This window comes from Sorex araneus, chromosome 2, assembly GCF_027595985.1.
Source record: "Sorex araneus isolate mSorAra2 chromosome 2, mSorAra2.pri, whole genome shotgun sequence".
NCBI lineage: Eukaryota > Metazoa > Chordata > Mammalia > Eulipotyphla > Soricidae > Sorex > Sorex araneus.
The window spans coordinates 123,985,438-124,011,524 of NC_073303.1; the positions used below are offsets into that span (position 1 = coordinate 123,985,438).

General features: G+C 44.7%; 1 protein-coding gene across 1 annotated transcript in view; it reads left to right on the top strand.

The window, feature by feature from the left end:
* The window catches only part of UBR5 (ubiquitin protein ligase E3 component n-recognin 5), a 120,509-nt gene that overhangs the window by 75,689 nt on the left and 18,733 nt on the right, over window positions 1-26,087 (top strand). Inside the window, exons 26-48 of the mRNA XM_055129363.1 lie at window positions 648-745; window positions 2,316-2,464; window positions 3,075-3,166; window positions 4,359-4,505; window positions 4,592-4,710; window positions 4,791-4,917; window positions 5,012-5,141; window positions 6,190-6,350; window positions 6,483-6,722; window positions 11,539-11,662; window positions 12,156-12,267; window positions 13,097-13,228; window positions 13,555-13,812; window positions 14,261-14,529; window positions 14,746-14,957; window positions 18,187-18,417; window positions 18,777-18,850; window positions 19,901-20,073; window positions 20,183-20,296; window positions 22,267-22,487; window positions 22,906-23,026; window positions 23,112-23,210; window positions 25,505-25,748. Of these exons, the coding sequence (XP_054985338.1) occupies window positions 648-745; window positions 2,316-2,464; window positions 3,075-3,166; window positions 4,359-4,505; window positions 4,592-4,710; window positions 4,791-4,917; window positions 5,012-5,141; window positions 6,190-6,350; window positions 6,483-6,722; window positions 11,539-11,662; window positions 12,156-12,267; window positions 13,097-13,228; window positions 13,555-13,812; window positions 14,261-14,529; window positions 14,746-14,957; window positions 18,187-18,417; window positions 18,777-18,850; window positions 19,901-20,073; window positions 20,183-20,296; window positions 22,267-22,487; window positions 22,906-23,026; window positions 23,112-23,210; window positions 25,505-25,748 (3,647 nt within the window). The remainder of the gene's footprint in view (window positions 1-647; window positions 746-2,315; window positions 2,465-3,074; window positions 3,167-4,358; window positions 4,506-4,591; window positions 4,711-4,790; window positions 4,918-5,011; window positions 5,142-6,189; window positions 6,351-6,482; window positions 6,723-11,538; window positions 11,663-12,155; window positions 12,268-13,096; window positions 13,229-13,554; window positions 13,813-14,260; window positions 14,530-14,745; window positions 14,958-18,186; window positions 18,418-18,776; window positions 18,851-19,900; window positions 20,074-20,182; window positions 20,297-22,266; window positions 22,488-22,905; window positions 23,027-23,111; window positions 23,211-25,504; window positions 25,749-26,087) is intronic.

Consider the following 26,087-nt stretch of genomic DNA (forward strand, 5'->3'; position numbering starts at 1 on the left):
TGTTCTAGCCCTAAAACTTTGTTTCTGTTGTAACCAATAGTATGTGGGCGCTTTTTTTCTTTTTAAAGTTAAAAATCTCAGGACCAAATTTTATCACTGTCTTCTAGTAACCAGTAATCGACTCATAAGTTACTAAATATTTGTAACACATACAGCAATGCATCAGAGCGACACCTAAGTGTACTGGGCTAATCAGAAGTGAGAGATGTGTTTATCCAGGTAACAGGGAGCTTTAAGGAAGTGAAGTCTGAGTAGTTTTATTGAAGAATAGGTAGGAATTAAAATGAGCAGAACATTAGTATGGGATATCTATGTATTTTTACAAACACCGATTTGCCCGATTATAAGTGGAAGATTAGAAGAGAATGCTAGCCAGTGAATCTGAAAAATTCGATTAAACCCCCACTTTGGTCTCTGACTAATGATGTTAATTGGATTTTTAGAATGGGTTATAAGAATAATTTTCGTAATACAGTAAAATAAATGACACTATCTTGACCCAAATATATAAACATACCACAGTGTTTGTGTATTTTTAAGTGGGGTGCGTTAGTTGATGAATCATTGACTTTTGAATGTGCATTTCTTTTTTCTTATTGAGAAAGAAATAGCCTATAATATTTGTATATATAATTTTTCTATTTTAGGGATGCCAGAGGGATGACCCCATTTATGTCAGCTGTAAGTGGCCGTGCTTATCCTGCTGCAATTACCATCTTAGAAACAGCCCAGAAAATTGCAAAAGGTAATTCATTCCAAGTCCAACATGAGTGCTTGCTTTTCATCGTGAATAAATTCTCTTGTGTTCACGTGGTATAATCATTCAAATTCGTTGTGATCCTTGTGAGTGCCACAGCCAAAAAATTTCCTGTTGCCGTTGGAGAGATGAGCAGGTTTTTCAAAAAGATCTGTTTTCCTCCCTTTGCCCCTTTCTAAAGATGATTCTGGCAAATATATTTGTGTATAAAGAAAATTTATGTGTTTATACTTTTTTCCAAGTCTCCTATTCATCTGAAAGCAACAGGTATACAATTCGCAAAAGCAGATCTACAATGGTGTAGGGTTTTTTTTATTATTCTTATTTTAGAAGGCATTTTTATTAATGAACCCAACGGTGCAATCAGACACCAACTTGTACTGCCAGATGCACTCCCAGACACTTGAAATGGGAACAGGAGGAGTTTTTTCCTTTCCTTCTTCTTCTTCGTCGTCTTCTTCATCAATTTCTTCGTCTTTTTCCAGAATGTCACTTCCTTGGGGAGACCAACAACTGAAGAGAATCAGTTGCTGTCAATAGTCTGTTGTCTTGAGGTTTCCATGCTAAATTTTTTGTCACAGAAAAATTAAAAAATAAACAGTCTAGATTTAAGCCACTGGCAGCAATTTCTCTTACAAGAACTTATGCCCAAGGCCTCCAAAATGCAAACAACATTACCACATGAAGTTGTAGTCCTTCTGTGTTGGTGCTAGCGTGCCAAGCATTGGACTTGGATGTTTCCATAATTAGCACCAGGAATGATCTGTACGCAGTCTCTGGCCAAAATCACCATATCCACATGCCGTGAAAGGGACACCCCCCACGCTGCCCATGGAGTTGCATTTGTCTCCTGGGTTGACAGCCCTGGTGAGGACCTGATGAAGACACATCTCAGGAGCCCAGGTGGGCGAGGGCAAAGAGCAAGACACAGTGAGCCCTTCGTGTCTGCTTCTGTCCTGTGCCCAGCCTGTCCCTGCCATGGGGGAGCTTCTTATCGCTGTAGAAATGCCTGGATCTAGCCCAGCCTTCTGCATTGTCACATTGGATACTGTGGTCTTTGGAAAGTAAAGTTGGATTGCTTTAAAAATACAGTTAGGATCAATCAGTATTTATTTGGTGTTGATGTTAAAGCTGTACAGAAGTAGATGGCCTTGTTATTCTTACAGGGCTTGGAAGCTCTGCTTAGTAGAAGCCAGGAATATGCAGAATATTCCTGCTGCTGCTTCTAACTGCCACAGGAACCATCTCCGTAAAAACCCTGGTTATGAATAGCCTGTGCAAATTAAGCTAGATTAAATCTCAACTGTGTGTCACAGGGCTAGAGGTTTAGGTGGCTCATGAATGGTGTATTGTTCTCAAGCAGTCACGATGGAATGACACTTTTCCTCCCTTTGCACCAGAGTTGAGTGGATTTTAAAAACATGACAAATGGCAATTCGATTCAAATTGTGAATGGTTAGTGCTTTTTTTTTTTTTTTTTTTTTTTTGGAGGAGAATAGTTGATGGCTGTGGTTAAGTTCTTCCTTGATTTATGAACCACTGTATTTTGTCTGTTTAGCTGAAGTGTCATCAAGTGAAAAGGAGGAAGATGTGTTTATGGGCATGGTTTGCCCACCAGGCACCAACCCCGATGACTCGCCGTTGTATGTGCTGTGCTGTAATGACACCTGCAGCTTCACGTGGACGGGAGCAGAGCACATTAACCAGGTTAGCTGCTGCCCCCTCTCCCTCCTCTCCTTCCCCCTCTGCAGACACCCATGCTCTGCTTAGGATTTTTTTATTTTCCCTTTGACCATCACTGGATTTACAGAAAAACAATCTTTTTTTTTAAAGAAGAACTCTGAATAAATGAAGCAAAGGAGTTATTCGTTAAATTAGTTACGAAGTATTGTGAAAATTAGAAACCTCCATTGGGTAGGATAATCTGATCTACACAGATTTTTAAAACCGTAATAGCCTTTATTGGAGGATAGAAACTGTGTTTTTCCCTGCTTGTAATAACTGGTTTCCATTTGTATAATACTAGAGGAAATCTTTTGCTACACCCATTCATGGCTCTTTTGCAGAGTCTATCAATATGCTGTTTTGCTGCCACTGGACTGAAATGATTTGGAAAATATCAGAAATAGGCTTATTATGAAGTATGCATAGTTTTTCTCTGGTGTGGTAGTACAGTGGCTAAGGGACTTGCCTTGCATGTTGCCAACTTGGATTGAATCCTCAGCATCCCATCTAGTCCCCTGAGCATCGCTGAGTGTGGCCCCGAAACAAAACAAAGCAAAATACATATTAAAATGGCATACCCTCTTTGTTGCAGGATATTTTTGAGTGTCGAACTTGTGGCTTGCTGGAGTCCCTCTGCTGCTGTACAGAATGTGCCAGGGTTTGTCATAAAGGTCACGACTGCAAGTGAGTACAGTTCTGCTCCCGTTTCTTAACTATTGGGGTTCCTCTGTCTCTGCTGAAGTACCTTGCACCATCATACTTGAAGCCCTTCACGATTCAGAGGTCCACGTCTGTCATCCTGAGTGACTCTGGGTTTCAGGTACACCCGAAATGCTGGGCTGCTGGCTCTCACGAGGCCTCTGGCATAGTGGTGGCTGTCTGCTGGTGGGGGAAAGGAGCCCACACTGAGACCTCACAGCTTCATGGCCTCTTGGAGAACCCACCCAGCCCGGGTGCTCTGTCTGTGTTCTCCACCCAGCCAGACTGAGACACCATCTATGAGGTCTCTCCAGGAAACTGCCACAGGCATTAAGCAATTCTGGGTGACCGTCTGCTTGGTGCCTTGCTTAGTTTTTTGATTAAATGTCCTGACCTTTCATTGGGCAGTAGGATGACTGTTTAGTTTGCTCGTTCCACGTCCCCAAGAAGCATTAGTGAAATGCTCACCTTTGTTACTCACCTTTGCGGGACCGGAGTCCCTACAGGGATATTCGCTGTCTGTGCCGCACACAAGTGGTGGTTGTTGGGGTTAACGGAATTGTTTTGCAAAGCTGCCTATTGTGTTTACTAAATGATTGTGAAGGACAAGTGAAATATGCACTTACAGAAATGTGTCTCCATAGTAGTTGTAGTTGAAGTAGTTTTCAACTCAGTTTTAACATCTGGCAGTGGTTCTTGATACCCTAACTCAGGGCACTGTGCTAGGCACCAGGGTAGCGGTGGACAGATAGTCTTTGTTCATAGGGTCTGTGTCTGTTCGGACACCAGCAGGCATCTTCCCAGAGGAGTTTATTATGCTACATTGGGGTAGGGAGGGGGAACACACTATATTAATGGAGTTGTGGTGGAAGGAATGTGAAAAGACATTCCAGGGGAAGGGAACTTTGACCACGTGATTCCGGGAGAACCTCTTGTCATGAGAATTTTGCATTGGTTTGTAACTTCACATCACTCTAAGAGATCCTTGGTGCTGGAGCGTTTGGGATGGGAGCCCACAGTTGATGTGTTCTTGTAGCCATGTGCAGCCAAGAGACAGGGCATGGTCTGTGTATGCTCTGCCGCTCATCCACCTTCTCCACCCTGAGAGTATTTCACAGCTTATTTGATTCCAGTGTGGAACCTTTTGTGTTCTGTGTATGATTTTTTTTTTCCCTAGACTGAAACGGACTTCACCCACAGCATATTGTGATTGTTGGGAGAAATGTAAATGCAAAACCCTAATTGCTGGACAGAAATCTGCCCGTCTGGACCTGCTTTATCGCCTGCTCACTGCTACTAACCTGGTCACCCTGCCAAACAGCAGGCAAGTGGGATCCTAGGACAGAGTACATGCAACACATTGCATGGTTAATTTCCCCCCATCTCTGACATCGTCCTTCTGCTTTGCAGGGGGGAGCACCTCCTGCTGTTTCTAGTGCAGACGGTTGCGAGGCAGACTGTCGAGCACTGCCAGTACAGACCCCCTCGGATCCGGGAGGATCGCAACCGGAAAACCGCCAATCCTGAAGGTGAGTGCCCTGGCTGGTGGTGTAGGCTGCCGCCGCAGGCCCCTGCAGTTCCGCCTCACCTGCCTGGCTCTGTCTTGTAGATTCGGATATGCCTGATCATGACCTAGAGCCTCCGAGATTTGCCCAGCTTGCACTGGAGCGTGTACTACAGGACTGGAATGCTTTGAAATCTATGATTATGTTTGGATCACAGGAGAATAAGGACCCGTATGTATTTCTGAAGATTTTGTCCATTTATGGACTTCCCATGATCGTGGAGGTAGTGACAGTGCATCCTGTCTCTGTCCCCCTCTGTTTGCAGTCTCAGCGCCAGCAGTCGGATTGGCCACCTTCTGCCGGAGGAGCAGGTGTACTTGAACCAGCAGAGTGGCACCATCAGACTGGACTGCTTCACACATTGCCTCATCGTCAAGTGTACGGCAGATATCTTGGTAAGTCCTTTGGGTACAGGCACAAAGATGGACTTTATCTGGCTCAGCCAAGGATTTCTATAATCCAAATCTAATTTCAGTGTCTCCTTTAACAACAGAAGCTCATTTTGTTGTAATTAAAAAACACGTTCAAATATGCTAAAAATATGGTAGGCCAGAAATGCAGAGTCCTGCTTTCCTCAGTGTGGTTTCAAGTACCCCTTTCTGCCGTGAGGTTGGGCGAGTTGGGAGGGGGACACTGCGCTGCTGAGAAAGTGCTTGAATGGTGAGTGACTGGCCTCAGCACTTGGCTTCAAGAAATAACTCATGGTAGGACAAAGTCTTAGAATAGCAAACCTTAAATACTTCACAGACCGAATAGTGAAATATTGAATTGTAGTCCAGCCTCTTACTGAAATTTCATGTGGCAGCTTAAAAAAGCTATTTTCGAGCAACATGTTTTAAAACAATAGAGAAGGGTCAGAGAGATTGTACAGGGGGTGAGGTATTTGCCTTGTACACAGCCCACCTGGTTCAATTGCCAGCATTGCGTTTGGTTCCTGGGCAGAGTCAGAAGTAAGCCCTGAGCAGCGGGGCCCCCAAACCAAAATAATTTTTTAAAAGAGAGAAAACAATGAAATAAATACAGAGATGGGCATCTCTGTAATTAAAATGTGAATTATGTACCATATAGAGAGAATGGATGAGACCACAAATCTTCTGAGGTAGTAAAAGAGATGACGTGAGCTTATGAACATAAATATTTCAGCCTGCTTGGCTGTTCAGTTTAATCCTCACTAGGAGGGAAACTGTCCTTCGACTGCTCTGGTAGCTGCAGTCTTGTGAGATTGGGGACCAAACAGGGCAGATATAAGGCGCACTCTGAGTCAAGCACAGTGCAGGGTGTGTCACGTAGAGTAAATGCTGAGTGTGTATTTGGGTTAAAACGTTAAAACGTGAGATTTTCTTCTTGTGACAAATTTTGACCTTGAAGAAAGTTCTGACAAGCTGTTTATTCTGTTATTGTGTTAAGATTGCACCATTAATGGGTGATTGTGATTGTTTAAAGCTTCTAGATACTCTCCTGGGTACACTGGTGAAAGAACTGCAGAACAAATACACTCCTGGGCGCAGAGAAGAGGCCATCACTGTCACCATGCGGTTTCTGCGTTCTGTGGCAAGAGTCTTCGTCATTCTTAGTGTGGAAATGGCTTCATCCAAAAAGAAAAAGTAAGGCATCCTTTTGATTTGGGGTGTTGTACATTTTTCACATGTGTAAGTGCATGCGTGTGTATGATAATGAAAACATCTGTTACGAAAAGATTAAGGAATATTCCTGGGTTGTCCCTTTTTTCACTCCAGCAACTTTATTCCACAACCCATTGGGAAGTGCAAGCGCGTGTTCCAGGCCCTGCTCCCTTACGCCGTGGAGGAGCTGTGCAATGTCGCCGAGTCACTGATAGTACCTGTGCGGATGGGCATCGCTCGCCCCACGGCCCCGTTCACCCTGGCCAGCACCAGCATCGACGCCATGCAGGGCAGCGAGGAGTTATTCTCTGTGGAGCCACTGCCCCCACGCACGTCCCCTGACCAGTCCAGCAGGTAAGTGTGGGCCTGGAACCCTTTTCAGCTGCGCTCCAGTGGGTGGGGCCAAGATTTAAGTGGAATGCAAAAAAGCATCTTAAAGAGCATACACGTCTTTGGAAAGGCAATGTTCTTATTACACCATTAGGTTAGTTTGATGAGAAGGTCTATCTTAGACTTCTATATACCTCATTATCCTTCTATATCATTGAGCTAGTCAGGACAAGTTGAAAAAATGCAAAAACAAGTTGCCTTTTCCTGTGGGCACCTATGGGCATAGGCTTTAGGGTTGAGGGACAACTTGCTATGTAATCTAATATGCAAAAGGCTAGAATTAGAAAAATAGCGTCTCCAACAACCATGCTGTCTCTGTTGAGCTGAAGGAATTCACGAATCAAACTTTTTTAGGTATCCAGTGCATTCCTAAAGTCTCGTTCTTCTTTTCCATTTGCTTAGTAGCCTCCCTGGCCAGATGCTTGTTGAGTCAAAATCTTTAGAAATTGAGATGTTCTGGTGTCTCCGGCATGGTGCTGCTCCAACCAGTGTTCACACATCTGCTTGGGGGTCTTGGTCAGACGCAGCTGCGGGGCCTGGATATGGCTCCATGTAGAGGGCATGTTTTGCATGTTTTTCTTTTTCTTTTTTTTTAATTGAGGTCTGGACCTAAGAGGAAGTAAAACACAGGTGTGATTGTGGGAGCCTGGTTGGGCTGATGACCCAGTGTGTGATGACTCTCCAACAGTGCCAGTGCTGCTGCTTTGGGACACACCTTTGAGATGCTGGAATCAGGCTCTGGAGAGCGGCAGCAGTTACTTGCTTCAGTTGTTTTTCTCAAGATTGATTTTGTTCTGGCCTACGCTTTAATAAGGATCTTTCAGACCAACGAATGGTTCTTGATTGTGTTCTGAAGCATAGTTGTGGTTAATGTGGGTGACCTGCTCGGTATTTGGGAGTCTCCCAGGCTTTCTCCACGTGGTCTGTGCTGACATCCTAACTTGGTGATGGGTTTCCATTTCCTGTTGATGCTCCCCTTCTCACCAGCTTCCAAATTACTCCATTGTATGTATGTGTCATTGTATGTACTCCATCTTTTTTGTTGTCAGGTCTAGCCGTGAGAGCAGTTTTCCTCGTAACCTTCAGGTTCCATATCGTGTGTAGTCACTCTTCATAACGGGTATTCACTGGAGGGGGCTGGAGAGAGCAAATACAGTGAATAAGGTGTTTACCATATGCATGCTCAACCCAGGTTCCATCTCTGGCACCACATGTAGTCTCCCAAGCATTGGGGAGTAAGCCCTGAGTATCTCCGGATGTGGCCCCCTAACCCCCCCAAAAAAAACAAAACAAAACAAAAAAACAGAAGTACACACTTGAGTAATCCTTGACATTTCTATTGTATTGAATTAAGAGTAAAGGATTGAGTTTAGTGTTTTTGCATTTTCTCTTGTTCTTCTTAACTTTTGCAGGGCCACACAGGCTATGCTCAGGGTTTACTAATGGCTCTGCTCTTGGGGATGACTCCTGCCTGACAGGACTCAGAGAACTATACAGGGTGCTGGAATCAAACCCAGGGTTGGCCTCTTGCAAGGCAAGTGTACCAACTGTGCTTTTGCTTCAGCCCCTCCCTGTACCTTTTAAACACACATATGTGGGCAGGAGAGACAGGACAGCAGACAGAGTGTTTGCCTTGCAGGTAGCCAGCCCAGGTGCATTCTCCAGCACCTTCCCTCAGCCTTGTCAGGAGTGATTCCTGAGCACTGCTGACTGTGACCCACAAACCAAACGTAAAGTTTTAAAAAAAAAAGTGTACTTACATTAATTAATCTATTTCTACTCTGTTTCCAGCCCTCTCGTTTAGTAACATTTTCAGAATATTTACTATGAACTCTTGAAGCAATCTTAAGTATCCTAGATTTGCTTCCTGTTCTTCCTAGGAAAAGATTCCCAGTTTTAAATGTGAGAAAATGAAATTAAAGCTTCGTGAAGTTAGATCTTATATCCAAAGCCATCTAGCACGTATGATGAGCAGGATTTTTGGGCTGTGCTAGACATATTCGATTAGCTCTCCTGCCACGTCATGGACGGCAGAGTAGTGGGAACTTGCTGCTGCCCAGCGCAGCCCACCATGGAGCTCAAATGTGCAGTGCATTCTCAGGAGAGACGACTGCCCACGGAGCCGCTGTGTGCTCTCGTGCTTGGTCTCTGTGTGGCTGTAGGTACATGATGGGAGCCAGTTGTCTTTGAGACAGTTTTCTGTGCCCAGTCTGTCTCCTGTGAAATCTGTGACTCCTTGAAAGCCTTCTAACCAAGGATTTATTACCAGAGTATGTGCGAGTGTGCCTGAATGTTACTTGTACTTAAAAGTATTTTCTGCAGGCAGACCTGGAGAGATAATGCATCGCGTAAGGTACTTGCCTTGCATGTGGCCGACTCAGGTTTGATCCCTCACATCTCATGTGGTACCTCGAGCCCACCAGGAGTGATCCCTGAGCTCAAAGCCCCTAGTAAATCCTGAGCACAACCAGGTGTGGCCCCAAACCCAGAAACAAACAAAAATTATCTTTGGCCAGGGATAATTCACTGGTAAAGCTCATCCTTATATGCATGAGGCCCTTTGTTTTGATTCCTGGCACTGCCTTCAGAAAGTTTCAGGGGACCAGAGAGATACTACAGTGGGTAGGGTGCTTGCCTTGCATACAGCTGCCATGGGTCCGGGATCCAGCACCCCATAAAAAGTATCAGCAAACATAGGTGTCATGTAATAAGAGGGATTACATGACAAGAGGAATTGTAAACTCTGCAAATTGAAGTTTATTTAAGTTACAGGTATTTTTAGCAGCTGCTGTTGGATTGGATGCCTCCTCATGCCGGGGTGGGGGACGGGGAGTTCAGCCTAGAGAGCTAATGAGAGGGCTGGAGTGTACTGCCAGACCTCTGTCCCGTCTCCTGGCACCAACAGTGTGGCCCCCAAGCCAAGAAGTAAATCAGAGTTTGCTCGTGGCGTCTTGGAGTGAAGAAACTGCCATTCTGTTGGCAGAGTTTCATTGCTTTGATGATGGGAGGTCACACACGCGTGACTGCTCACTGGGTCACACTTTAGTGAGGATACAAGTTCACCCCTTGCCAAATATTGCTAAGAATCATGATGAGCAGAGTTAAGGTGGTGCTCCCTTGAGGTGTGTCAGGCCCCAGGAAGGCGTGCTTATGGCTCTGCACTTGCCAGCTGGACCCCAGCCCCCATGCTCTTCCTCTGGGCAGACCATCAGTGTTGGCTTGGTTTTGTACTTAGTATTCGAAGCCCATGAACAGCCCCCCCCTTTGTAAAATTTAAAAAAAAAAATTATTATTTTTTTTTTGTTTGGGGGTCACACACTCAGGTCTCCTGAGGGGCTCAGGGGATCACATGGAGTGCTGGGGAATTTAACCTGGGTCTGCCGGGTGCAAGTCAAGCGCCCACTCCACTATACTGTCTGGGAAGCCTCTGAAGTCCGTACCTTCTTAAATTAACAGTGTTGAGGGGTTTTTTGGGTCTTGGCTTGTTACTCAATGGCTCTTCACAAGGTCTGATTTGTTTCTCATTTCTGGAGCAGCTGTTGTGAGGAAAAACCCTAGGGATACATAAACAGGGTCCTTGAACTGATGAACCTCTTTTAGACAGACTGGGCCTTAATCTGTAAACAAAAGCTAAGAGTTAAATTGTGGGATTATTTACTTAACTGCCATCCTGCTCTTCAGCTCTATTCTTGGGTCTCCTCTTCCTATGATTTTTTTTTTTCAATTAATTTTGGTTATGGGACCACTCCCAGCAGTGCTTGGGAAGCACTCCTGGCAGAGTTCCAGGAACCGTGTGTTATGGTGCCAGGGACTGGATTATGCAAGACAAGCACCTCACCCGCTGTGCTAGCTCTCTGGCACCCGTCTCTAAAGCCATTTTCAAGACAGATTCCTCACCTTTCATTACAATTCTGTTTTACACTGTACTTTTGAATTGGCATGTTTCCTCCTGCACATAAACAAGGCAGTGGTTATGACGTGGGCTGCTATAAAGAAGTCACACCTGGTGTCTTGGGGAGCGGCTGGCTTGTACCATGTGCGCCTGCAGTGATAGCAGCTGCTGTCTGTGCAGGGAAGGAGTTCCTGGGTTTGCCCATTCCCCTCATACCAAAAATCAAAGCAAAACGAAGGTCTGCAAAAATAAGAACTGAAAAACATTAGAAAGGCCTTGCTAAGAAAATCTTTCTAAGTTAAATGTAAATAGGGACTGGAGCAGTAGCATAGCGGGTAGGGCGTTTGCCTTGCACGCGGCCAACCCGGGTTTGATTCCCAGCATTCCATATGGTCTCCTGAGCACCGCCAGGAGTAATTCCTGAGTGTATGAGCCAGGAGTAACCTCTGTGCATTGCCAGTGTGACCCAAAAAGCAAGAAAAGTTTGTAAAAATTTAAAAAGTAATGTTAAGTTGGGGCTGGAGCGATAGCGCAGCGGGTAGGGCGTTTGCCTTGTATTCGGCCAACCCCGGGTTCAATTCCCAGCATCCCATATGGTCCCCCAAGCACTGCCAGGGGTACCTGAGTGCATTAGCCAGGAGTAACCCTTGTGCATCGCCGGGTGTGATGGAAAGAAAAAGAAAAAAATCCATATAAGTAGTGTGACACTTCTGGTATTTCCTAGTGTACTAAAGGTGACTTACTGGTCACTTATTAGAATTCTTTTGGTCAGATTGAAAGTAGGATCCTGGCAAGTGGGTCAGGTAGAATCACACTGAGAAACATGCAGCTCTGCTGGCGGCCAGAGCGTGGTGCTGCAGACCCTCAGCCCTCCCGTTTCTCCTGCAGCTCCAGCCAGTCCCAGTCGTCCTACATCATCCGGAATCCACAGCAGCGGCGCATCAGCCAGTCACAGCCTGTTCGGGGCCGAGACGAAGAACAGGATGACATTGTTTCCGCAGATGTGGAAGAGGTGCTTTCATGATTTCACCCCTTCTGTGGGAGGAAGGACTAGTTGCTGGGGGTTGGCACTACCCATTCACTACTCTTAAATGCCTTGACTACCAGTATTTAGACTTGCCTTACACGCTCTTTGTTCTATAATCAGTTAAATCATCCTTCCTGTGCTATAAGACAATAAAACAAGCTTGTTTTTACTTGGTGATTGATAGATAATTATTTCAATGTGAGAAACATTGTAGGAGTTTGGAGATTAATGTGTGATTTAGGTCGGTCTTGCAACTGCAGACTTTTAAAGGCTACTGCCCAAACTGCTAGATTTGTCATGTCCAGTTACGGGTGCAGATGATGGTCACAGTGTCCGGGCCGTGGAAATGAAATCCCTGAGAGCAGATGGTCACTGGAAAAGATTTTCCAAATGGCTCTGTCTGCGCGCCAGCTGATGAGGAAGGCTAGAGGGGTTCGTCCCGTGCTTGGACTGTCCACAAATGAGATTGTCGCTTTAGGTTGAGGTGGTCGAGGGTGTTGCTGGAGAGGAGGACCATCATGACGAGCAGGAAGAGCACGGAGAAGAAAACGCAGAGGCCGAGGGACAGCACGATGAGCACGACGAGGATGGTACGCAGGGCTCGGGAGTCGGGGCTGAGGACCGGCGGCAGAGTTCCACCTACGGAGACGTGCCCAGACACGTATCCAGACGTACTTCTGTGTGGTCGTGAGCACAAGCTGTGCTCCTTCCCCTTTGCTTTAAGTCACTGTGTGGAAAGGCCTCCAGACAGCCGGTCCCTTCCCAGCCACTGCCAGAATGGTTCAGGCCTCCCCCAGCAGCCCTGGCCCCATTTCTGTCATTTAGGTATTGTGTGTGGGCTTTTTTAGCTTCTCATTTATGATCAGCATTTTAGCTTTTTTTTTTTTCCTGCTACATAATCATGATCATTCTTTTTTATTTTTTCTCAGTAGTCGGCACATTTTTCTTAAGTAGTTCCCACCCCTGTCCAGCCTTCACTCCCTTCTGCCGCTGTCCCTAAGAGCAGGCACCAGTCTCAGGTGCCCCTGGCACTGACAACAGAAGGGGCTCCACATCTCAGTCCTCTAAACCCTCTCTGAGCCGACCTCTACAGTCATCTCAGCAGGAAGTTGTGATGATGATTGACGGAGAGTCAGCTGCACACATGAGAAATGTCTCCTCCCTGCTCTGCCGTGTGTGGCACTGTGAGCTAAGGATAGACACTTCCCGGAAGCAGATGGGAATGGAGCCCGGTTTCTTCCGGACCTCTGCAGGACAGATCTGGGTTTGTGGAGACCTGTGAGCAGTGACTCACAGTCATCTCCCCCAGAGCATAGCCAGGCTTGGACCCCGCCCCTGCCCTCTAGCGGACCCAGCTTCTCGTGCCTGTATCTAGCCCCCTGAGTTGATGTTTTTCCCCTTATTATATACATTCGCTAGGGAGTGACATGGAGTTGGACTTGTTAGCTGCAGCTGAAACAGAAAGTGACAGTGAAAGTAACCATAGCAACCAAGATAACGCCAGTGGGCGCAGAAGTGTTGTCACCGCAGCGACTGCGGGCTCAGAAGCAGGTACGTTCCCTGGTGCAGGGCTGTGCATTGAGTGTGTATTGGGTGGCTAGCTCCTGAGGCCTGCTCACGGGCGCTTTCTCATGTGTGCCTCTGTCCCTGGAGCTGCTGGGGAGAAAACAGCACTAACGACGGGGGAAAGGATCGTGGATGAGTTTAAAGGAACATTTCAAAGATGGATTTAATTAAACTGTTTTAATGATGGGACATTTTTGACTGTTGATCACACCCCAGCATTCAGTTTAATACACATTTAATGTGCATCTTTTTCTGAATAAGGGGTACCCCCCTAACATACACTATTTTGGTTTTAAAAATCAACAATTTAGGTGCGAGCAGTGTTCCTGCCTTCTTTTCTGAAGATGACTCACAGTCGAACGACTCGAGTGATTCTGACAGCAGCAGTAGTCAGAGTGACGACATAGAGCAGGAGACCTTTATGCTCGATGAGCCCTTAGAGAGGACCACAAGCAGCTCCCATGCTAACGGCGCCGCCCAAGCCCCCCGCTCCATGCAGTGGGCTGTCCGCAGCGCCCAGCATCAGCGGGCGGCCAGCACCGCCCCTTCCAGCACGTCCACGCCAGCAGGCAAGTGGTAGAGCTTGGTATTCCTAAGGGTCCTGCACTGGCCTTAGAAATGATGCACACTCATCTCGGAATAGATTACGTTGTTTCATAATCATTCTTCATTGTTTGCTGAGTTCAGATACAACAGTTTTGGCATGTGCTTCCAGTAAGGTTTCCCCTCTGCACCTTGTATTCGGCCTGCACTGTAGACCTCTTTCACTTGCCTCCCTCTCCACGCTGCCCCAGGCATCGGCAGATGTTGTGGCCATAGCAGTGCAGAGTTGCCTCTGAGAACACCACAGTGATTCTTTCCCATTGCTGACTTTCTCCCTCATGCAGTGCAACCTCAGAGTTTTATGCCCTGTTAGCCACTTGGTCCTCCCAGTAGATCTTTTAGTTACGTAGAGCACTAGAGTGTGACCACTAGGAACTGGTGTCAGTGACTCTGGTTGTCCTTTTTCCCTCGCAGCAAGTTCTGCAGGGCTGATTTATATCGATCCTTCCAACTTACGCCGGAGTGGTACCATCAGCACCAGTGCTGCCGCCGCGGCTGCGGCACTAGAAGCCAGCAATGCGAGCAGCTACTTGACCTCTGCGAGCAGTTTGGCCAGGGCCTACAGCATTGTCATCCGACAAATCTCGGACTTGATGGGCCTGATCCCTAAGTATAACCACCTCGTGTACTCGCAGATTCCTGCAGCTGTGAAGCTGACTTATCAAGATGCAGTGAACTTGCAGGCAAGTGTCTTCATTCTGTAATTAAAGCAAAATAAATTAGAGTTACACTTAGAGGTAAGTTGTGAAAAGTTACTTGTGCAGATCTATTTTGGGGGCTCTTAGAATTCCGATGTAATGGCAGTGAATTGTATGAATATTTCAGTGTTTATATATTACGACTATCTCGAGTTTAATTTTATTTGGATAGTTTTAACTATTTTAGTTTGGTCTTCATAGAACTATGTAGAAGAAAAGCTTATTCCCACTTGGAACTGGATGGTCAGTATTATGGATTCTACTGAAGCTCAATTACGTTATGGTTCTGCATTAGCATCTGCTGGTGATCCTGGACACCCAAACCATCCTCTTCACGCGTCTCAGAATTCAGCGCGGAGGGAGAGGCTGACGGCGCGGGAAGAGGCTAGCTTACGAACTCTGGAAGGGAGACGGTAGGAAATGCCTCAGAGTGCATGTCTAGTGGAGCCCTTAAATTCTCAACGACTGCAACCGTGAGGTTGTTGTTCCATTACATGTGTCTCTTGGTGGTTCTGGAGCAAGGGCAGGAAGTCTGCTACTGAGTGCATTTCATTTGGGAAGTGGGTGGGTGGACCGCCTCTCGTATCCAGAGGTTTGCTTCACCTCTGCCCCACTTGGGAATGTGCGTTTGGGAAAACAGTTCTTCCACCATGAGTGAAACTTCGAGGGCCTTGCAGTGGGAAGGGGCAGTCTGGAGCACCAGAGCTGCTCTTCTCTCCCAAGTCAGTTCACTTCCCCCTGGAAGATGGCGAATCGTGAAGACTGTTCCTTTCTGTATTGTTGTCTTCCTGCCCAGTGACTAACCTGCCCCAGGACTAGGAATTGGCCTAGACTAGCGCAGCTATGCACTGACCACTCTCTCTGTCCAGCAGACACAGCCTGGTGCCTCAAGTCACAGCCCAGAAAAGAGGTTCCCAAACCTAATGCCCTCTTTCTGGGGAAATCATCACTCAGTGCTTCCCAGTTGCACCTGAGGCTACTGCTGGGTCGCCTGGATTAGTTGTGAGGTGGCATCACCCACTTTGAGAACACTGTTCTAGAATTTGGTGAAAGATAGGTCTGCAGACCTCTTAGAAAAATCATCAAGACTATGTTTGGGTCTAGAGTCGGTACACTTAGAAAACAGGACAGAGAGGACTGGAACGAAGAAAGAGAAAGTCAAGTCCTATGAAAAAACTAAGCAGAATTCAAATTTAGTCTTTGATTCTGAATAAATGATAGGAAAATTAGAAGTGAAGTGTTCTGAACAGATTTGGGAGCTGGGGGAGACTTTGGTAGAAATGTCTATTCTGCAGAATGGAATGCTTTGCCGAGTGTGAGGATTGGAGAGAAGGATCTTGGCGGAAGCTCTGCCCCAGGTCAGGCCTGCTGCTTTCCGTGGGCTGGGCCTTCCCACACAGGGAGAGTCACGCTTCCTCTCCCCGGAGCCCGAGCGGGTGGCGTTGTTGTGACATTCTGTACATGCGTATCACACAGCTCACCCACTTAACCTGTGCTTTCATGCTTTTGAGTGTATTTAGAACTGTGGGACTGTCGCAACTCATTTAAAATATTTTTGTCAGGTATACAAGAAGCCCCAAACCAGTTACAATTTCACTTCCTACCACACCTTGTTTTTCCCTCCATCTGGCCCTAAAGCTAGTATGGATATATTCCTTCTCTAGAGATCACATCGCTAGAGGCATACGCTTCCTGGCTTTTTAGGTTTCCTTTGCCTTGGTAATGGTTTTAAGGTCCATCCATACTTAGTATGTATCAATACATGAGTCTTAAAATGTCCTTAACATTCCATTATTTGGCAGATGGCATGTTTTATCTTTTCCTAGGCCAGTGGACGCTTGGGTTTCTTATGCTTTCTGGAAATTAGGGATAATATAGCTAGGAATGTCAGTGTATTTTGTGTAGATGTGTTTGCAGTTATCTGAGGCATTTACTAATGACTTGAGGCCTATCCCTTGTTTTGAAACTGCCTGCTATTATGTCAACTTCCACTGTTGAGTAGTAGGTAGGTCTATTAGATTATTTTTCGGAGTAGCTAAACTTTTTTCTGAGTGGGAGAGGGCCCACACTGGGGAGTGCTCTTGGGCCACTCCCAGCTCGGTGCCCAGGGGACCACGAAGCTTCTAGGACCACACCTAGCTCTGAGTAGCTAAACTATTTTATATTCTCACTAGTATAGATGAGGGATCCAGTCTCTCCTGGATGCAGCACTTGCTTCATCTTTCTGATCACAACCATCCCAGTGGGCGGGAAAGAGTCATTTCATGGCAGGTTGGAATGCATTTTCCTAAAGGTTGGTGATACCGAGCATCTTATGTGTTTTGGCCATTTGTCTGGAATCTGAGAAATATTTATCAAGATCCTTTGCTCATTTTTTTTTTTTTTTGGTTTCTTTTTTTGTTTGTTTGTTTTTTTGTTTTTGGGTCACACCCGGCGATGCACAGGGGTTACTCCTGGCTCATGCACTCAGGAATTACTCCTGACGGTGCTCGGGGGACCATATGGGTTGCTGGGAATTGAACCCGGGTCGGTCATGTGCAAGGCAAACGCCCTACCCGCTGTGCTATTGCTCCAGCCCAGATCCTTTGCTCATTTTATAATTGGTTTATTATTATCATCATAGGGTTTTTATTTCTTAAATGAATAAGTAGCTATTTTTTTTAATACTGGTGTTAAAATCCTACCATATATCTACAGATTTTTTTGAAATCAATATTATTATCTTTTACTAGTTTCTACGTATTTTTCAATTCTCCATTCACTCCCCAGTATTTTAAAAGGCAAATACCTTGTACCACATTATTATCATCATACCACATTATTATCATCATCGTCGTCGTCATCATCATCATTGTTGCTTTGAGGGCCTCTCCTAGTGAGACTCAACTGACCTGGCCAGTTCAGTGCTAAGGCTGGTCACTGATACTGTGGGTTCATGCAGTCTGGGGATCAAACTTGGGTCCTTGTACACTTAAGGCAAGCGCCTGTGATCCCTGAGCTCTCGTCTTTGCCTCCTTCCCATCCTCATTTTTTAAAAAATTGAGTTTTATGAGTTCTTTATTTATTCTTTGTAGTATGATTTGTATGTAGCTCGAACAAATCGATGAGCAACGGGATGACAGTGACAGTGACAGTATGATATGTCCAATCTTTGCCCACTCTGTAAGTTGTCTTTTCACTTGATGATTGTGTCCTTTGAAGGACCAAAGCTTTATAATGCTTGTAACCAAGCCAGCTTGATGATTTTTTTCTGTGCTTTGTGCTTTAGGCAGTGATCCTCACAGTGTAGAATAGCAGCAACACTGGTGTCCAAAAGCTTGGTAGAAAGGTAAATTTTGGACGGCCTAGAACAGTAAGTGCAGTGGTTGGGCACAGAGCCAGGACTAAGTCCTGAGCACTGTAGGGTGTGGCCCCCAAACAAAAACAAACAGGAAAAAAGATGCAAATGTTGGGACCCATGGAAGGCGTGGAGCCACCTGTTTTAAGAAGGCTTTGGTGTGGAATGTCCAACCTTGCATACCCTGGTCTTGAGGGAAGGAGCCCCAGCCTAGAGCAGGTGCAATGCCCACCTTTGCCTACTTAGGATAATATGAGTTTCCCTCGTGTTCTTCCTGAAACCGTTTCATTCCTCTCCATGCCTAGACGAGCCACACTGCTGAGTGCCCGTCAAGGGATGATGTCTGCCCGAGGGGACTTCCTCAACTACGCTCTGTCTTTAATGCGTTCGCACAACGACGAGCATTCCGATGTGCTTCCCGTGCTGGATGTGTGCTCACTGAAGCATGTGGCATATGTTTTTCAAGCCCTGATATATTGGATTAAAGCAATGAATCAACAGACAACATTGGATACGCCCCAGCTGGAACGCAAAAGGTACCCATGCTTGCCCTGCTCTTGCTAGTGTTTCCCCATCAGTTTTACTGTTGGGGTTTGGAACGAGAACAGCAGTGTACAGAAACATTTTGTATGGGAAAGTGGGGTTGCATTTTCTAACTCTTCTCCAAGGTATCTTCTGCTTTAAAACAGCTTTTCCCTTCTGTTGAGCTTGTGTTGTCATTGCAAGATATTTGGTTGGTTCATGCACCAAGCCCAGAGCCTCACCCTTGCTCCCACTGTTGGCAGTTGCTGAGACACAACTATTTTAGGTTTTATTTGCTTCTATTTCCCCTCACCTTTGCTTCTGCTCCTGTTGCACAAATACCCCCTATAAAATAATTCTTTTCTTTTCAAAGGACACGAGAACTCTTGGAACTGGGTATTGATAATGAAGATTCAGAACATGAAAATGATGATGACACCAATCAAAGTTAGTGCACAGAAAATCTGCTAATCTACTGCAAGAAATGGCTGCCTCAGTCTTTTTCCTTCAAGCTTGTTAACTTCATTATTTTCTGTCTGGGTGGGAATTTCTCTTTTCTATGTCCCATTTCTTGCTTTTCCTATCCATCTTATCCTTATTCAGTCTGGCATTATTCGCTTTATAAATAAAGATGAATTTAGGAATGTTATGAATTTTATCTTTCCTTTGAGTTTTTTTACCTTTAATGTGTTCTACATATAAGCAAACTTTTAGCCAAACATTTGCTCACATTATGCAAATGTTAGATCTAATAAAAATTTAATAAATTGAGAAATGATGATCACAACTCCTAAATATAAAAACGAATCCCCACCCCTGCTCCCCCCACCCCCTTTTTGTTTTTAAAGTAAGCTTAAATCCTCGACCTGTGCTAGAGTGATTATTTTTTCCCCATGCATCTTTCCCCTCCTTCCCCACCCTCCCCAGTCACTCAGCTGACCTTAGTTCTATCATCAATGTCCACTTGTTTTTTTCTTTTAAAAATTAATTTTAGATTCATATTTCTTTTGCATATATAGGTGAAACCAGTACTTTTTTCCATTTGACTTCATTTTGTATAATTTACTTCAGATTTCTTCCAGTTTGTGGAAGATTTGGAAATTTTCATCTTTTTTCTCATCAATTAATGGTTTCATTAATAAAATGTACAACATCTTTATCCACTCATTTGTCAGGCATTTTACATAAAGTAAATTTGGGACTAGAGAGTCCAGTGGGTAAGGCCATTGTCTCACATGAGGCTGTCCCCAATCCATCCCTGGCACTGCGTTGTGGCCCCTAGAGCATCATCAGAAGTGGACCTGAGCACCACTGGATATGGCCCTTCTAAATACCTCCCCCTCACCCCACCCCCACATTGTTTTTCTTTTTACAATTACTTTTGATTAAAATTTTATGGATAATAAGAATTTAGGTTCAAGATTGAGGGGCTTATGGGGTCTCTCACTTGTAATTACCTGATTTTCCTAAATAGACCTTCGCTTTCTTTATGTTTAGGTGCTACTTTGAATGATAAGGATGATGACTCTCTTCCTGCAGAAACTGGCCAAAACCATCCATTTTTCCGACGCTCGGACTCCATGACATTCCTCGGGTGCATCCCCCCAAATCCCTTTGAAGTGCCTCTGGCTGAAGCCATCCCCTTGGCAGATCAGCCGCATCTATTGCAGGTCACTTATGCAGTCTTTAGGCTCTTTCAGAATCAACTATTTAGCTGTTTATTTACGTGCTTATTTTGAAGTGTGCGATGTAACAAGAATATTTTTGTTAAAATTGCAGCCAAATGCTAGAAAGGAGGATCTTTTTGGCCGGCCAAGTCAGGGTCTTTATTCTTCGTCTGCCAGTAGTGGGAAGTGCTTGATGGAGGTCACAGTAGATAGAAACTGTCTGGAGGTAAGAAATGAGGAAATGCCCATCTTCTCAATACACCTATGAATGAATACTTGTTCCAGTAGCCAGATTTGTTAGGAAATCATTAATTCAGAATATTGTCATGTCCTGCAAACTCCCACTCCCCCACCCCCAAGTAAAGGCGGTATCAGAAATTTTCTGCTTTTGACTATAATAGAGGAGTTCCAGCAGTGTCATAAAACTGTTGGGACTCATTTGTTGTGTCAGCTTACTTCAGAAATGCAGTTTTAGTCTGTGTTTTGTTTAGTAACAGAATTGCTCTGTGCTGTGGAAAATGTAAATTTTTATATGCATAAGGGTTTTTTGGCTTGTTTTGGTTTTGGGCCACACAGTGGTACCCAGGATTTACCCCTGGCTCTACACTCAGGGATCACTCCTGACAAGCTCAGGGGACTAAATGGGGTGCTGGGGATGTTCCTGGGTCAGCTGCCTACAAGAAAAGTGCCCTATGCTGCATAAAACATTTTTATATGAGTATGTACATAACATTTTTAGAAACATTATGACTCTAGAGTGAGAGTAATACAGTAATACTTAACATGTTAAATAATATATTCTTGGATTGTCTTTTTAATTCTGTTGGGTCAAAAACATCCTGATTTTATGGGTCAGAAGTTGAGGCTTAGAGAGATGTGATTGTTGTTACTATAACTAGGTCTGGGTTCAGCTAAGAACCTGGCTAAGAGCCTGCAATTGTTTGGGGGTTTTTGTTTTGTTTTGGCTTTTTGGGTCATGCCCAGTGATGCTCAGGGGTTACTCCTGTCTCTGCACTCAGGAATTATTCCTGGTGGTACTCGGGTGACCATATGGGATGCCGGGGGTTGAACCTACGTTTCCAGAGTGCAAAGCAAACACCCTACCTGCTGTACTATTGCTCTGGCCCCAACAATGATTTTTTCCTTTTCTTTTCTTTCTTTTTTTTTTTTTTAATCTTAAAGTTGAAGGTGAACATATTTTAAGGGTCCCCCCCCCCCTTTTCATCACGCCTGGTGATGCATAGGGGTTACTCCTGGCTCTGTACTCAGGAATTACTCCTGGCGGTGCTTGGGATATTGGGAATGGGATGCTGGGAATCGAACCCCGGTCTGCTGCATGCAAGGCAAACGCCCTACCCACTATGCTATTGCTCCAGCCCTTTAAATTTTAGTTTTAAGAACAAATTTAACATTACCAAAATGTGTTGGGACTCAAAACTTAAGAAGTAGCCATGCAAGGCAGATAGATACCTTACTGGCTGTACTATTGCTCTAGCGCCATCTAGCAACTGTTATCTTTAGAGAAAAAATGTAGTGACAGAAGGCACTGAAGACAGGGAGTTGAATGGTGTTTTTTGTTTGTTTTGTTTCAATAAGTGAAAACAGGGTGAGCAAGAGCTCAGTGGCTGAAGCATCTACTTTTCTTGTAGGAGGCCTGAGTTCAGTCCTCTGAACTGTGTTCCTGAGTTCTGTCTACTGTGTACCACCTGAGGGGGCCCTCCTACCCCTGTCACACCAGCTCACCCAAATAGGATAGTGGATAGGGCACTTGCATGTAGCTGACCTGGGTTTGGTCCCTGGCATCACATATGGACCCCCCAACCACCACCAGGAGTAATCCTGAGCACAGAACAGGGGTATGTTCTGAGCACTGTCCTATGTGGCCTAATAAATGCCAAAAATGATAGAGAATACAAATACTGAAATTTTTAAAAAATAATCTCATTGTGATTGCATGTAAATGCAAAGATTCTTGCTGAAAGCTTCGTGAGGTGTTTACGGTAAAGGCTGGGAGCTCAGCCAGGAATCAGCTAGAAGAGAAGTAGGCTGACTGTTGGTAGCTGATGTACCAGAAAGAAATTAACTTCTGTGTGATTTGGCTTTAATTTTGGTAAGCTGAAAAGAAGATATCAAATCTCATCTTGTGTTTTGTTTTTTGTTTGTTTACATTTAACTTTTAAACAAAAAAATTCTTAGGTTCTTCCAACTAAAATGTCTTATGCTGCTAATCTGAAAAATGTCATGAACATGCAAACCCGGCAAAAAAAGGAAGGGGATGAGCCAAGTCTGCTGCCTGAAGAAGCAGAGAGCTCCAAGCCAGGGCCCTCAGCGCATGACCTCGCTGCACAGCTCAAGAGCAGCTTGCTGGCCGAGATCGGGTTGACGGAGAGCGAGGGGCCGCCTCTCACCTCCTTCAGGTATGCACCCGGCCACAGCCATTTTCTGTCACGCACTTCATACAGCTACTGTGATTCTTATAGGGATTTTTATTGAGAGAGCTTTTGATTATGTCTATTTCTGTTATATGGAGATAACAGAAATAATCGTTACTTCTTTTCTTCCTGAGAATAAAATCATATATTTTAAAGTCTTCTGGATTTAGGGTTTGGGGACGGCTTAGTCATTCATTGATGAATATCCTTTCTTCGTGAGTTTAGGTACACCCGGGCCATAGTGCCAGTTACAGGCTTGTTTCCTAGCTTAGATCAGGTCTGGCAGGAAGCCAGGGGATAAGGAAAGTTTTGCAGGAAACAGAGGAGGTCTAGGAAAGTTGTGTGCAGGGAGGAGAAACGGGGTGACAGTTTGGATCTTAGAAGTGCCCTGTCTTCCTTGCAGGCCCCAGTGCAGCTTCATGGGGATGGTCATTTCCCACGACATGCTCTTGGGACGCTGGCGCCTGTCCTTAGAGCTCTTCGGCAGAGTCTTCATGGAGGACGTTGGAGCAGAGCCCGGATCAGTATGTATCTTAAGTACTTTAAGTTCTAGTCTGCCAGATAAGACCATATTTCAGAGAATAATTCTGTCATGCTTTTTTTTTTAAGATCCTAACTGAATTGGGTGGTTTTGAGGTAAAAGAATCAAAATTCCGTAGAGAAATGGAAAAACTGAGAAACCAGCAGTCAAGAGATTTATCACTAGAGGTAAAGGTATTTAGATTTTCTTGTATTACACATACAGTCTGCCATCTATATAAAGCTTAAAAACAAAATATAACAAATCTTGCTTAGGAGTATGTACTGTGTACTAAGAAATTGAAAGAAAAAAGCTGGGCTTGGCACAGGGGCTGGCGCACATGGGCCCAGGTTCGTGCCCCAGCTCCAGGCACCTCCAGGTTGGCCCAAAAACAAATGAAAAAGGAAATTTAAAGACAATAATGAGGCTGTTCATGATTATCTCTGGCAGTTGGTTTCTTAGCATCCTCTAAAGAAGATTGGTGAGTTTTTTTTGTGTTATCATGCATGAGTTTAAAAAAAAAATTGTGGTTATTTTTTGATGGACTTCATTCCACTAAGGTTTTTACTTCGATTCATGTTCAAGTTGTTTCTGCAAGTGGGGTCCTGCATCCGTGTACATAATTTCAGTCACTTCTTTTTTTGAATTGGCTGTGTCTGTTAGTAGCCCTGGCTTCTTTTAGTGGAAGCTTCTATCCTGAGACGGTAGTCTGGGCATAGAACCCTGGGCCACTGGCTTCTTGGGCTCTCGTTGCTTCTAGGCCTTTTCCCGTGGCTTGGTCATAACTTCTTTAAAACAGGAAAGTTACCGTAGAAATCATGTGTATAGGAAGCCCTTACTAGCAGTATTGTAAATCACAGCATCCCAATAAAGAAAAGGTAAAAGGGAACCTACAATAACCGGGGAGCTGTTCAAAGGTGGGAGGGTGGAGCACAGGCCCATGTGCTCTGTTCGTTGGGACACCACAGAGTCTCCAAGCCACTGGGGTTGGGCCCGGCGGCTCCCTGCTTTATGTGGCCCAAACCACCAGTGAGCAGAGCCAGGAGGGCTCCTCCTGTGGACCCCGCCTTCCAACCAAGGCAGGAGGACTACATTATGTGTCCATCTAGATCATTTCTGCTTGCAGTTAAGATCTGGGAGTTTGGTTAATACTTTCAGGCATGCTCACATACACACCCATCCCCCTATTTAAGGGTCATGCAGTTGGGGGGCATAACTGTGCTAGAGAGCTAATCCAAGGTGTCCGAATGCAGAATCTGTGCTCTGGTCCTCATTTGCTTTTATTCCACAGCAAGTATAGAATAGTCAGAATTGCAGAATTGACATCAACAACTTGATGACAAAAACAGCTTCTGACTCACTTGAAGTTCTTGGTCCTCAGAGCACACGTGGTGGGAGATGGACAGTCACATTACTGTGGTTTTAAAGACACACTTGAAATTGTTCTTCTGTGCATGCTACTATTTGCATACAATTAGTAGCTTTTTGATAAATACCGTTGATCTATTTTTTTGCTAAGTGTGTCTTTGATAAAGATTCCTAGACATGGAATTGCTGGGTGATAGGGCATAGGTACAAATTTGCCAAGTAGCTGTACATAACAGTTTGTTGTTGTTGTTGTTTATTTTTTTTACAGTTGGTATTTTCAGCATCAATGTAGGAATGTTTGATTCTAATTAGTTTTCTAGTAATTGATTGTCCATACTTTAAATTTTTGCCAACCTGATATAAAAAATGGTAGCGTAGAATACTTCTAATACTCATTTCTCTTGTGAACAACTAAACATGTTTATATATTTAAGAATCAGTTAAGTTTTTCTGTTTTGAACTTTTAATATGTTTTGCCCACTTTTAAAAAAAATCAGGTTTTTGGTTTTGTTCTTTATTTTAGGTGTTATGTACACATCACTAGTGAATATGTCATTTGTGGAAAGGGGAAGTTTTTCTTAGTTTGTTGTTGATTCTCTTTGACCTTGCTGGTGGTCTGTCATTGAAAACAACAATCCTATGTTTTCTCCTTTTTAAATATTTCCTCTTGTGATTCACTTGTAATTTGTTCTGGTATATTCCAGAATTAGATTGCTATTTTCTGGTATGCATTTCTGTAAGAAAATGTTAGAACTGGGGCCAAAGAGATAGGACAGCGGGTAAAGTGCTTGCTTTGCATGTGCCTGACCCTGGCACTACAATAGGTTTGATCCCTGGTGTTACAGTAAGGTCCCCGAGTCCTGTCAGGAGTGACCCCGGAGTGCCCCTAACACAGTCAGGTGTGGCCCAACCCCCCCCCCAGTGTTAGAATTGAGTTAAATCTCAGTTATCCTTGTATGGTTGGTTGAGAATGTTGGGTAACTGGAACATGTAAGCTCCTGAGACTCCAAATAAACATTGAGAAAGAGCTGAAATCAGTTTTCAGGTTTTATGTTAGAAAGACTGTTGAGTGATATTTTTCCAACACTGAATTCACCGATTTTGGTGTCCCTAGGTGGATCGGGATCGAGATCTCCTTATCCAGCAGACTATGAGACAGCTGAACAATCACTTCGGGCGGAGATGCGCCACCACCCCCATGGCCGTGCACAGAGTGAAGGTCACGTTTAAGGACGAGCCAGGAGAGGGCAGTGGTGTGGCACGGAGTTTTTACACAGCTATTGCACAGGCCTTTTTGTCAAATGAAAAACTGCCAAATCTAGATTGTATCCAAAATGCCAACAAGGGCACCCATACAAGTAAGTGCCCAAGACAAATAAGCGCCCTCCAAGTTCTGTGCTCCATCTGAACAGAGAGTTGTGCCTATATGTATTTATAGTGGGGAAATTCAGTGTACATCTTACATATTTTTTTTTTTTATTTATTTATTTTTTTTTTAATTGAATCACCAAGTGGAGGGTTACAAAGTTCTCAGGATTATGTCAGTTATACAATATTCAAATACCCCTTCCTTCACCAGTGCCCATCTTACATTCCCAACCCCCCCAGTCTATCTGCCGCCCCCTCCCACCTCCCTAGTCCCCACCCTTATACGTGATAGGTTTCACTTCATTTGCGCTTATCTCGATTACATTCCA